The sequence below is a fragment of the Myiozetetes cayanensis genome, unplaced genomic scaffold (assembly GCF_022539395.1).
Source record: "Myiozetetes cayanensis isolate MyiCay16 unplaced genomic scaffold, myiCay2020 scf32, whole genome shotgun sequence".
NCBI lineage: Eukaryota > Metazoa > Chordata > Aves > Passeriformes > Tyrannidae > Myiozetetes > Myiozetetes cayanensis.
Window position 1 is genome coordinate 467,337 of NW_026087544.1, and position 12,795 is coordinate 480,131.

Genomic DNA, 12,795 nt, shown 5'->3' on the forward strand with positions numbered 1-12,795 from the left:
GGGGCACAGGATTCCCCAAAGGCAGTGGCTCTTCCCTGCTCCCACAGCCCCCAAGGACCCCAGCAATGCATCCGAGCCCCCCACCCCTCTGCACCCCTCAGGGTGGCAGAGTCAGTACCTGGGGTGCAGTGGCTGCCACTGTGGCTCTCTGGGCTGCAGGGGGTCTGCAACCCCCCAGCCTCCCCCACGGGGGCGAGATGGGCACACGGCAGCAAAGGAGACCCCAGAGCCAAGGACGCTGACAGAGCTCGGTTATTTTCTCTTGCTGCTTTTTGTTGTTGTATTCACTGAAATACAATCACGATATATATATATATTATATATATACTTCTTAAATTACACAATCGATGTACAAAAACCGGGGTGCATTGCTGAGACAGGTGGTTGGTTGGGTCTTTTCTGACTGTGTTTTTTTTCTGGTACCTGGCAGGGCCAGGGGGCTCCTGCCCACCATGCCCAGCACACGGTGCTTCCACGAGAACACTGGATCCCTGGGGCCAAAAAATTCACAAACCAAAGGAGGGGGCGGGAGAGGAGCAGGAGGAGCGTGCAGGAAGCCGATGGCATCGATGCTGCTAAGGGTGATGGCATGGAAAAAAATGAGAGGTGATCTGTAGGGAAGAGCCCAGGATGACAAAAGCACCCGAGGCAGAGGGGCGGGGTGGCCGTGCTGGGGCAGCACCCGTGGGGACTGCGGGGCTGCTGCCCATGCCATGACTGGTGGCAGAGCCCAGGGGAGGGGGGCAGAGCCCCTCAGGGACAAGCAAAGGGCAGAGCCTGTGGCCATTCCCCTGCCTGGGCATGTCTTGTTTTCAGCCGTCTTCACCAGGCAGCTGCTCTGCCCGGGCTGGGTCTGCTGCCTGCGCTGAGCCCTCCTCCTCCTACTCCTCATCCTCTTCCTCCTCCTCCTTCTCTTCTTCTTCCTCCTCCACTGGCTGCAGCTCCTGCCGGTGTCCTGCAAAGCTGGATGATGCTCATCCCCCCTCCCTCATCTGCTCCTGCCTCTCTTCAGGAAGGGGGTGGATGGAGACCATCCCCAGCCGTGTCCAAGCCAGTCCTCACTGTCCCAGGCTGGGCGTGAAGGTGCTTCCAAGCACTGGGCTGTGGTGAGTCCTTCTCTGGACAGCGCTGGATTTTAGGGCCATCTCACCTGGATCTGCTGTGTGCTGGATACTCCTGAAGGGTGGTGCTGCTCCCTGCAGCACAGGCCAGGCATCAGCTCAGGAAGAGGAGGAAGCTGAAGAGATGCCATCAAGCTTCATGGCGGGGCTGGTCCCACCTCACCTGGGCATCTCAAGGATGACCGTGGGGCTGAAGGGGGACACTCATCCCCTTCCTCAGAGTGGGAGGATGAACTGGGAGAATATGGAAACACCAAAAAAAACACCGGAGTCAGACTCCAATCACTCTCAGTTTTCTGGGATGAATTTGGTTGGTCCCAGGAGCTTCGGCGCCGTGCATTTCGGAACAGTTCCAGCCAATCAGAAGGCGGCTCATGATTTCAGTATCTTTAAAAACCAACCAATCAGGAGCTCTCACTGGTTGGGCTTCAAGATCTTGAGGTATCGGCTTTTCGCTCAGAAAAAAAATCAACTAACGTAGACGAACGGACAACGTCATCTTTCGCTTCACATTATCTTAGAAGAAAGCGACTATGCAAAATACTCTTCGGAGACAACTCTTAAAAAAATAAAAGCTTGGTCGGAAAATATGTCTGAATCTCTAAGTATGAGGAGTGGAGGACCAGACGGCAGAATGGCTGGTTGGCTGGTGGAGAGATGGAGACAACGGAGGGTGGATTTATCTGCTGATGGTGACGAGGAGCACACCACAAGACTTAGATTGCCTCCACATAGTTGGCAGGGTAGAGCCCTAACTGCCCGTTGTCCAAGCGCCCTTTGCACCATCCCTGCTCGTCTTCCTCACCGAGTTTGGTCAGTTCATCACCTGGAGAGAAAGGTGGAAGGGAAGAGCTCGTTGCAGTTGCTGGAGATTCTCCTATCCCGTTTCTCCCCAGGGTGGAGCTGCTGGGGGCTTCTGGGACTGATCCCAAGCACGTTGGTTTGTAGGGTAGAAGAGCAAGGGGTGACCCATGAGACCTTCTGTGCCCTGTCCCACCATCGCTCCAGTCCCACCCGCCTTTGGGCTTAGCTTCTGCTCTCTCCTTTCTGACAGGTCAACTTTTTGAAGGGCTGGGCTAACTCAGAAATTATTTGAGGGATTTCACACCAAAACGTGGAGGACCCACAGCTCCAGCAGGGGAGCCCCACCCAACCTGGCCCCGGCAATGGACCGTACCTGCTTTGAAGCTGAGCTCATCCTGCTCCTGCCCGTCGTAGTCGTACAGAGCCCGCACCCGCACGCCCTTCCCCGCCGCCTCCTCGTCGAAGGGGTTGGTGCCGCCGTTGGCCTCGCTGGCGTTGAAGGAGTTGCTGCCCTCGTCATCAGACCACTCTGCGCTGTAGGTCTGCCCGCGGTCGTGGCTGCTCACGCTGGGGGAGGGAGGAGGGGGAGGAGGTGGCTGTCACCGAGGACACCCTGCACCTCCGAATACTGAGTGGCACTGCTGTGCCTCCCCCATGGCACCTCCCCTCTGCGCTGCCCTCACCTCCCACGCTCGCCTGCCAGAGCCCCCGACTCGCTGGTGCTGCTGGTGTTGGTCAGGGTCACCCCCTCGCCCTTCTTCTGCTTCTCCTTCCGCGTTATCGTGTGTGTCAGGTCTGGGTTCCACTCCTGCAACCACAGAGCAAGCGGCCCCTGAGCACTCGCCCGGCCCCCGAGGCCTGCCAGCGCGCAGCCGGGGTGCCCAGCCTCACCTCAAACTGGGGCCAGTTCATGGGCATCCCGGGGCCACTGGTGCTGCGGAACCACCGCAGGTCCTCCTGCGCGTCCGACAGGCGGATGGTCTGCTCCAGCTCCCGGTACACGTTGGCGTAGCTGCGGGAGAGACGGGGTCAGCAGGCTGGGGGAGCTGGGGCTGTGTCACCTCCTCCAAGGCACTGGGAGGCACCAGGCTCCCCCACAGCCACTCTGGTACCTTTTGGTGACCATCGTGTTGGCCAGAAACCCCCTCCCTACCTGCTGCTCTCAGCCAGGTTCAGGTGCCTCTTGATGTCCAGGAGCATTTCCTTGAGGAAGTTGAGCCTCTTCTCCTCAAACTGCTGGCACTGCTCGAAGACCTGCTCCATGCTCTCGATGTACTGTGGGGTGCACTTGTTCAGCTCATCCAACACCTTCTCATACTTCTCCTGGGTCTGCAAAGGTGCAGGAGAGACCTCGTTTGTACCTTGAGCGCCTCAGAGGTCATTTCTGGGTGCTGAGAGATCTGGTTTGGGGGTCACCAGGCTGGGGAGCCCAGGCTGAGCCAAGAGCCTCTGTGACCCTTGTTGCTGGAGAGATTTTGCCCCAGTAAGAGGGATAAATCCCTGTCCTGCTCACACTCCCCTGAGCACTGCTTGCAAGTCCTCACCCTTATACAGGAGCATAAGGATGGGAAAATGGGAATGGATGGTGGACAAAGGGGTGTGGTGGCCATTTCCACTGATATCCCCTGCTTGATGCCTCGTGAGCCCAGTGCAGGGCAGCGGCTCGCACCTTTTGCACGTCTTGCTTGCACTTTTCCACTTTGTCCTGGAGCTTCTTCTGCTGCTCTGGGGTGTTGGATTGATCCGCCTTGCTGTTGGCTTCCCGGGTCATGGCCAGCTTCTCCTCCTTGCATGCCAGGTGATAGGCTTTCTTGGCTGTCTCCAGCTGTGGAGAAGAGAGGGAAGGGACATCAGAGAAGCAGTCACAGGCCCCTGTCCATCTCTCTGCCTGCATGGAGGTGCCACCTGCGCCTCCCAGCCTGGACCAGGCACACAGAGCCACAGCTGGGAGATGCAAGGATCCCCCAGGGCACTCTGTGCTTCTCTCACCTCCTTGAGCTTCTTGGCCCAGGGCTTCTGGGCTTTCCGGAAGCCATCCTCAGCCTCCTTGGCCTCCTTGAAGCCCCCCATGATCTGCTTGTGGTAGGCGTCCTTCTGCCAGTTCTTGACCTTCTCGAAGTCGTCGTTCAGCAGGCTGTTCTTCACCTCCTGGTGCAGCTCACTCACCTTGTCTGCCTCCGTCATGATGGCTGCCCATGCCTTCTCCAGGCTGCCATACTGGGGACCTGGGGGCCAAGGGGACACCGGGGGTCACTCCACAGCCCTTTCCCCTCCCTCTCTGCCAGGGGAAGCTGGGATGGTGCAGGGGCACCCAGGTGTCCCAGGGGGTGCTTCTCACGGTACCTTTCTCGATGAGCTGCCTCCACCTCTTGGACCAGTCAGTGAGCTGCTGGGCGTAGGACTTCTCGATCTTGGCCCGCTCGTGCACGCAGTTCATGAGGTCGTTGCAGAGCCGGTGTCCATCGTCGATCCGCTTCACCGTGCGCTTGTAGTTCCCCACCTGGGAGGGGGGTGGGGACAGGCAGGGTGGGAGCTGTGGCTGGGCTGCCTGGCTCAGCCCCAGCTGGCCTGGCCTGGGGATGGAGGAAGCCCCAGGCAATTTGGAAGTGCAGGGAGGGAGCTTTGGTTTGGGGCTGCTCAAACTCGACTCCTTCCAGTCCCCTTTGTCGCTTTGTGCCGGCTGGGGACAGCTGAGGTTGAGACCTCTGGCAGAGCAGGGATGCTCTCAGGCAGGGAGGGGAGGGTGTCCCTGTCCCCCGCAGCCCAGGGGAGCCTTGGGGTGCAGCCACAGTGGTGTCAGGGCTCCATGGGAGGAGAGGATGGCCAGGACTCACCTCCCAAAAGCTGTCAGTTGTTTCCTCGGCAGCTGCTGCTGACTCGTCGTAGGAACCCGACATGGCTCCTGGTGTCTTGGGTGTCAGAGCGGGCACTGGGTGGCTCCTGGGCAAACACGAGCCTCATGCACTGAGGGGAGAGGAGAGAGGAGTCACGGGGATGAGCAGGGAACCCCCATCCTTCCTGCCAGCAGCACCGCTGGACAAGCATCCGGCTGCAGGGGATGGCCATGGGGACGGTGCCCACTCCAGCTCTGGACCTGCAGACTCCTCCAGTGCTACCACCCAGCTGGTGCCATCCAAGCCCCCTGGAGCTGGCGGTGCCCGCAGGGAATCGTGGGGAGCAGCACGGTGGGCACTCACCGGCCAGGGCCTGGCTCAGCACCGCGTCCCCGGCAGCCGCTGGGCCAGGGGCTGTGGCAGGGCCAGGGGGATGCGCCGCCCAAGAAACTCTCGTCCTGATATTCCACCCTAATCCGTCCTGATCTTCAGAAAAACGGCATCCCCCGAGCATCACGTGGCCTGGCTGCACGGCTTAACCCTTTGCCGCTCTGCCAAGAGCCGGGAGGGGGCTGGAGGTGGCACCTCATGGGGTGTAGGGGACACCGTGGTGGCCATGAGCGTCCTCATCATCCCCACCCTGACCCAGATTCGGACAGTGCTCCCACAGGAAAGCGCTGAGCCTGTCCTGCATACCAGCTGCCACTGGAATGGGGACGAAGTGGACAAGAACAGCCCGAATTTCCTTCTGCCCTGTCCCCAAAGGGCCTGCAGGAGGAGGATGCGTCCGAGATCCTCACACACCATCCCTTCCCCGGGGCAGCAGAATGGGCAGAGGGGGACCTGGCTGCCCGTGCTCTACCCCACAGCAGCCAGAGGGCGATGGGGTGGGAGGGCAGTGCTGGGGGGCAGGGTCCTATGAGTGTCCCTGCTGTCCAGCTGTGTGCACAGCTGGCCCCAAGGCACCCTCGGGCCGCAACAGGGCACAGACCCAGGAGGATGGGGGCCCGAAACAGTTACTGGAGCGCGGCACAGGGCTCGCTGTGCTGGAACTAACAGGGCCTGGCAGGGATTTAGTGATATAACCAGGGAGGCACCAATCCCTGCCGCCCTCCCCAGACAGTTAAAAATAAACGCGTGACTGTCCCTCGCTCAGCGCTGAGATGCAGATGGATGGGGGGCCGCAGAGTCCCCCGCAACCGGTACTTCACAGCGCCCACACCTGCCTGGCACCCACGGCATTGCCACCATGCCTGCCTGGCACCTATGGCACCGCCACTGCTCCTGCCTGGCACCCACAGAACCACCACCATGCCTGCCTGGCACCTACGGCACTGCCACTGCCCCCGCCGGGCACCCACAGCACTGCCACTGCTCCTGCCTGCCACCCATGGCACTGTCACTGCCCTCCCCGCCCAAACCCCCAGGGGCTGCCCCAGTGCACCTGCAGCGGTGGCAGAGCACCGGTGGCACAGCCCGCAGGGACTCTGCAGGGTGCTGCGGGTACCGTCCCCCCTGCAGCCCCTGGGCACGGTGCAGTGCCCAGCACTGGGGCTCTGGGTTTTGCTGCAGAGGCTGTGCTGGCACAGCAAGGACATCCTCAGGGTGAGAGACTCGGTGTGCCTGGGGCCGGGATGGGACCCCAGGGCTGGAGCACCCCCACGGCTGGGGGTGCCCCAGGACCCAGGGGCACATGTGGGGCCCCAGCTGCCCCCCCAGCTGCCGATGCCCCGGGGCACTGCGGACGTGGCTGCCGCAGCTCCCACTCTGAGCCACTACCTGGTCCGAGCCGCAGCCCGGGGGTTATTTTTGGCTCTGCATCACTTCCCAGCTAACGCTGCCTCCTCGTTGCCACTCTCCCCCACGCGCGACCATCTTCGTGCACCCACGCACGTGCCTGTGCCCCCACATACGGGGCTGCCTCGGTGGCCTGTGAAGCACATGCCAGCCCCCTGCCAGCCCCCTGCCAGCCCCCTGCCAGCCCCCTGGCCCTGCTGGCGCAGCCCATCACCTCCCATCAGGGCGGCTGGCGGTGATGCCTGGCGCCTGCAGAGCCGGCGGCTGAGCCGTGGCATGGAGAGCTGCCAGCCCCAGCCACGCGCTGCCGCACGGGTACCCTCAGCCCGGGGGCTCCACGGCAGCCCCTCATTTCCACAGAGCTGCTGGGGAGAAGCCACAGAGCGCTTGGCATGGAGTGACGACAGAGTTTGGCCCGGCTCTTGCCCCGGGTGCCCTTGGGCTCTCCTGTCAGCCTGCTCAGTACTGAGCACTCACACAACTCATCTCACCTACCAGGCAGCTCCTGCTGTCCCAGTGCTACAGGGGGGTCTCTGCCCTCCGTGGGGGCCAGGACGTGGCCACTGACCCTGCGCAGGCAGGAGGCTGCTGCAATGCAGAGGCTGGTGCTGCCGACAGTGCAGGCAGGGCATGGGCAGCTGCCCGTGCCCCTGCGGCCACAGCCCTGCCTGGTAGAGCCCTGTCCCCAGGAAGGTGGGACAGTCTGTCCTGCTGTCCACTGTCCCCAGGCTGTTCTCTCCAGGTGTGGGAGGCATCCTGCCTCCAGGCATGTTGGCTGAGCCCAGTGGGGCAGGAGGGGCTGCAGAGCCTCCTCTGCTGCAAAGGCCAAGGCAGCATGGTGGTAAATGCTTTGCCAGGAGGGAGCAGAGCTCAGAGTGAGATGGTGTCCCCACCCTGAGCCCATCCTTTCCCCAGGCAGCAGGTTCACACCAGGTGTGAGGCCCGTTGCTGGGAGGGCAGTGGGTGAGTGATTGTTGCTGAGAGCATCCAGGGCAGGGGGAAGCCAGGCTGGGAGTTGTGCTGGTCCGTGGGAATCCGAGGAAGTGGGCTGGGCTTTAGGTTTTTGGCCGCAGGAAAGGTCATTTGCTCTCCCTTATCTTGGCACGGAGTTGCTTGAGGGTCGTTGGGGGCTGCAGCACCAAATGCCACTGCGATGCACCACTTCTGTGACCACATGAAACCACTCGTGGCAAAGACAACAGGACTAGGAACAGCCGAGGGAGCCCAGGGGAGCCTGGCAGCAGCACCTGCCACCGCGCTCTGGAGCTGCCCCACTGCTGCCCCTGCCACCGGCACATCCCTGCCTGGCACCGCAGCCACCGCCGGCACCGCAGCCCTCGTGCTGCTCCCGCTGCGGCCACGCACGGGGGCGAGGTGCCCCCAGCACGGGTCCCCAGGCAGAGCTGGTGACGCCGACGTGCGTCGCACGAGGCTTTGCAGCTGCAGAAGCTGTGCCTGGTTTGCTGCTCCTCTGGCCCGGGTGGCTGCGGGATTCCCACCTGCACAGGGCTGGTCCGTGTGTCCTGCGGGGCTGTGGCAGGGAGATGCTCCCGGGGCTGGTGAGGGTCAGAGCTCAGGGGTGAGGGGCTGCGGAGGGGTTTGGCTGTGGCTGAACCGTGTCCCCCTCTGGAGCCGATGGGGACTCTGGGAGGAAATGGTTAAGCAGTGGGTGCTGCTGATTCACGCTGGCAGCTCCACTCCAGCAGAGCCCAGGGCTCGAGGCTGAGCAGCCTGAACCCTGTCCTGCTCCTTCCTTATCAAACAGCCCAAGGCCAGCAAAACCCCTCTGACTGGAGCCCTGGGGCAAACAGCCAAATCCTGTCCAGAGGGAAGGGACGGGTGTACTGCAGGTGCATCCCCATGGGATCTCAGCCAGAGCAGTGCCATGGGGCTGGCTGGGACCTGGTGCTTGAGCAGTGCACGAGGTGGCTGCAAGGGCAGCAGGGCCCTGGAGGGGACACATAGATAATGATGGGAAACTTCCGTGAGCCACTTTTCCAATGAATGTGCCATAGGCAGAATGTGCCTGTGGCAGCCTCTTGGTTTGCATTAGGGTCATCTGCATCGACAGGGGGATCTGGGGACCTGCTGGACTCTGCCAGGTCAGGGCTTGTGGGTTCCCCAAAAGCAGAGTATTTGCCAAGGAGGTTCAGTGATCCAGAGCAGTACCAGGAGCCACGTGTCCCAGGGGGCTGCCGGGGGCCAGGTGCTGCCAGGCTGCAGTAGCCAGGGGAGACGCTCCAAGCTGTGGCAGTGATCGGCTTCACAGCTCGTGTGGGCTCTGCAGAGACCTTCCCCTCTCTCTGCACTCCACAAAGCTGCCCATCGGTCTCGTAGGGATTTTAGGAGCCCTGTGCAATGATTTCTGGAAGCATGCTTGGCATCTGCAGATAACGCAAGTGTCTCTCTCCAGGGGAGCCTGCAGGCTCAGGGACAGCGGATGTGCCGGGAATGCGGATGGGGAATGTGGATGGGCATCCCGGGAGGGGCAACAGCAGGATTGCCAACCCCCTGCATGTGCTCAGGCCTGGGGAAGGGAGATGAGGCTCAGCCTCAGCTGGGGTGCTCCACTGGCCTCCCAGCTCTGCAGCCTGTCTCATCCTGCTGCCTCGGCTCGCCGAGGTAAACAACGCTGCTCGGACACCGAGCAGGGATTTGTGCAGTCCCAAGAGCTGGGTTTAGGCAGAAATCCAAAGATGAGGTTTGCAATTAAACCCAGAAGCAGCAAACAAGGGTGGTGGAGGATACAGCGGTGCCATCCCCCCACTCTTGCATCAGGGAGGGGGGAGTGGAGCATCACACGTGGGGGTCCCGTCCCCGGAGCCTTGGTGGGATGGATCTGGGGCTGGTGGTGACAGAATGCAAATGGGGTTGCCAGGAGCAGGAGAGGTGGAGAGACAGAGGGAATTCAGCTGTCTGTGGTGGGGAAGGAGACTTGGAGCCAGAGGGGACAGGGAAAGCAGGAGAGGCACCAAGGGGGAAGCTGGGGTGACAACGCTGAAAGGAGGGGGCTCAGTGATGGGGTGAGGGGGGCAGCGATGGCAGGGACAGCACAAGTCCCCCCCCATTATTTGCAGCTGGGGAAACTGAGGCACAAGCCTCAGTGCAGCAGCATTGCAGAAGGGGTGTCCCTTACCCCAGCACCCCATCGGGCACACAGAGGGGTGAAGGTCACGTCCCCCCCAACCTCCCTAGGTTGCAGAAGGATCAGGAGACACCGTGTCCTGCCGAGGGGTGCAAACCCACGCCGTACTGCCTGGTCCGTGCACAGCAGCCCCCTCGCTCTTCCCCCATCCCTGCAAGGGACGCGGGCACCCTGCACCGCATCCCCACAGGGGAGCCGGGCACCCCGCACCCCATCCCCGCAAAGGACCGGGCATCCCGCACCTCATCCCCGCAAGGGACCGGGCATCCCGCACCCATCGCCGGAGGGGACCCTGCTGCCCCCGCGGGGGCCGCGCTCACCTGGCGGGGCCGGGGGGCCGGGGGGCCCGAGGCCGGGGCCGGGGCTCCGCTCGCTCCGCTCCGCTCGCTCCGCTCCCGCCGGGCAGCGGCGGCGCGCACGGCCGCGGGCACGCGCCTGCCCGAGCCGCCCGTTGCCATGGCAACCGGGATGGAGCCGCTGCTGCGAAAACCATCGGGGGGGTGGACGGGGGACGGACCCCCCCATCCTCGGGCCCGCGCCCACCCCGAGGTGCCGCACTGCCGCCAGCCCCCGAGGGACCCGCCGGCCCCAGACCCTCGCCCAGGGAGCCCCCCGGGGCCGCCCCACTGCGGGGGCTGCGGCCCGGGGCACGGCCCAGGGGGGCGGGTGTCACAGCCGCGGGAGGGAGGGCTCCGTTACGGCCAAACCGGGCTCCTTCTCCCCGGCCGCGCTGGGGGGAGGCTCTTTGGGGACCCCCCGGGGTCCCGGTCCTGCTGCCCCGGGGTCCTTGTCCCTCCTGCACGGGAGGGCACAAAGCCACGTGTCCCCTCTGCTGCTGCCCTGCTGCTCTGTCACCCCCGGCCCGAGAAGGGGCTGCAGGAGAGTTCTGGGGCTGAGCCACAGCTTTTGCAGGAACAAACACCCCAAAACGCCTTTGGAGAGGCAGCCGGTGCCGCCTCCCTGCCAAATGTGCCAGCTGGGAACAGGCTGGCGGGAGAAGCAGGAACAGTCTTTCCTCCCCCCGGCAGGGCTGGGGAAGGGGGTGAGGGGGCTGCACCCCAAGGCTCCTTGGAGAGGAGCAGGGCAGCTCCCCTTCACTGCCATCTGTCCACCAGCCTCCTCCCACGCCTCGGGGCTCATGCCCAGGGTCACCTAGGCTTATCACAGGATGGGGGTCCCAGGGGCAGAGAGGGCTGGAGGCCGTTGGGGAGCAGGGAGGAGGTGGGTGGGGGTGGCAAGAGGCTCCCCCCGCACTGCGCTCGCGGGGGATGTCAGGGAAATTAAAAGCCAGCAGGAGACGAAAGCGTCCAGGCAGTAACCGAAGCCGCCACAGAAGCTGCAGTAATGAGGCTGCGGGGCCGCTGACGCCAGGATCGGGTTGCCCAGAGAATGCGACCCGGTCCCGGGGGGCTCTGCCGGCCCCCGACGCCGGCTCAGCTTTCCCTTAACAAGCGCCTTCAGCTGCCTAATGAAGCTCGGTGGGTCCCTCTGGCCCATCTGCCTTCCGGCCCCTTCCAGCCCTGCCATCTGAGCGTGTCTGCCCAGCCCAGGGCCAGACAGAACGACCCTGGAACGTGTCCTGCCCCACTGCAGCAGGGCAGCCTGTGAGGCCCTGGGGGTCCAACGCCCCTGAACCCGAGGGGGAGGGATGGCGGTTCCTGCAGGAGCCGGGTGGTCTTTGCCTGTTGGTGTTTCAGGGCAAGGAACCAGAAGGTGCTGAACGTCATCCCTGCCTGCAGAGCTGGCAGTTCTCAGCACAGGTCACTGCAGGGGCTGCCGGGCTGCCCCAGCCACCTTCTGCCCTCACAGCATCCCTGCTCCAGAGGGGGCAACGTCCTTGGCATTAAGCATTGGGTGACAAACGCTCTCCAGGAGGGTGACAGGGGGGACCTCAGTGACTGGGTGGGGGGTCCCCAATGCAAAGAGCCATTGCCACCAGCTCTGTGGTCTCTGCAGGTAGGACGGACTCACACTAGTGCAGGGAGCAGGTGGGCCCTCTGCCTCCCCGACATGTCTAGCTGGTTCCTTCACCAAAAACTCGGACACCACAAACTTTGCCCTGGTTCTGCCGTCCCACTGCTTACTGTTTCCCGTGGTAAGTCATTTCCCCTCCTGTAAATGAGTTGCCTTGTAGGAAGCAGTGGACAGTGTTGGCAGGAAATAAGCCCTGATTTATTGGGCCACTTGTCTCTCTGGAATTACAGCTCTGGGAGCGGCGCAGATGAGCCCTCACTGTGTTCCTGTGGCTGCAGGAGCCAGAGCGGGCAGGAATGAAGAGCTGCCACCAGTGATCAGACGCTTGCCCATCACCCTACTAGGAGAGCCCGCCTGCACATGGATGAAGGGGATTCCAAGCACAACTGGCTCCCCTCTGCCTCCCCAGTAAGGAAAAGAAAATGTGTTTCCTAAATCCTGACAGGGCCTCTGATTATGGGGGCTCACCTGGTGCTGGGAGCAGTGAGAGAGCTCCCATTGCTCCCAGCCCACGGGCCCTCCAGGGAAGGCAAGGAGAGGGCCTGGCATCCTGGTCATCCTGAGCCCTTCCCTGGGCTCTGCTGCCCCTTCCCACCCGATGCTGGGGCAGAGCAGAGCAGGAGCTGTGGCTGGACGGGGCCGGAGCCCTCACGCTCGCCCCGTGGCCAGGCTGTGTCCCCACTGCAGATGTGCTGCCGGCCCCAGGAGGCCTCTGAGCGCTGGGAGGATGCAGGCGCTCCTTTGCATCTGTAATTAGCCGCGGAGGATAATTGCCGGCTCTGTGGCAGTTACGCAGACAGGCAGCTATTGTGGAGGGCCCCGCGCGGGGCAGGTGCTCCCAGAAACCCAGAGCCCACCAAACAATCCCCCTCTTGTGTGCCTGGGACCGGCCAGGGCACCCTCCGAGCCCTTCCGGGGAAGGGGCCGGGGCCGGGACATAAAGGCTCCATTTTCCCTGGGAAGCAGCTGCCCGAGCAGCCCGTCCGTATCGCCCACAGGCAGGGCAGTGCCGGGGCTCGCTGCCCCTGACCCCATCTGTGCCACACCGGGGGCAGCCGGACACCGGCCTGGCCACCCGGGGAGGCTGCCGGCTGGACGTGGCCTTTCCTTCTCCAGGATC

The 12,795-nt window shown here is 63.2% G+C and overlaps 1 protein-coding gene across 1 annotated transcript; it reads right to left on the reverse strand.

Moving 5' to 3' along the window:
* Positions 1-252: 252 nt before the first annotated feature.
* Positions 253-10,123, reverse strand: PACSIN1 (protein kinase C and casein kinase substrate in neurons 1). Its single transcript, XM_050327191.1, has 10 exons — positions 10,022-10,123; positions 4,760-4,889; positions 4,269-4,425; positions 3,915-4,150; positions 3,595-3,750; positions 3,079-3,254; positions 2,817-2,937; positions 2,609-2,733; positions 2,299-2,492; positions 253-1,947 (listed from the first exon to the last, which is right to left on the reverse strand). The coding sequence occupies exons 2-10, from the start codon at positions 4,820-4,822 to the stop codon at positions 1,838-1,840; spliced, it is 1,338 nt and encodes a 445-aa protein (XP_050183148.1). The 5' UTR covers positions 4,823-4,889; positions 10,022-10,123; the 3' UTR covers positions 253-1,837.
* Between the last annotated feature and the right edge of the window lie 2,672 nt (positions 10,124-12,795).

Excerpts from the sequence above, each read along its gene's own strand:
- PACSIN1 (XM_050327191.1), bottom strand. The coding sequence starts at position 4,822 with ATGTCGGGTTCCTACGACGAGTCAGCAGCAGCTGCCGAGGAAACAACT. Across the intron at positions 2,938-3,078 it reads AACCTGGCTGAGAGCAGCAG|CTACGCCAACGTGTACCGGG; the intron begins GTAGGGAGGGGG and ends TCTCTCCCGCAG. Across the intron at positions 2,493-2,608 it reads CTGGCAGGCGAGCGTGGGAG|CGTGAGCAGCCACGACCGCG; the intron begins GTGAGGGCAGCG and ends TCCCTCCCCCAG.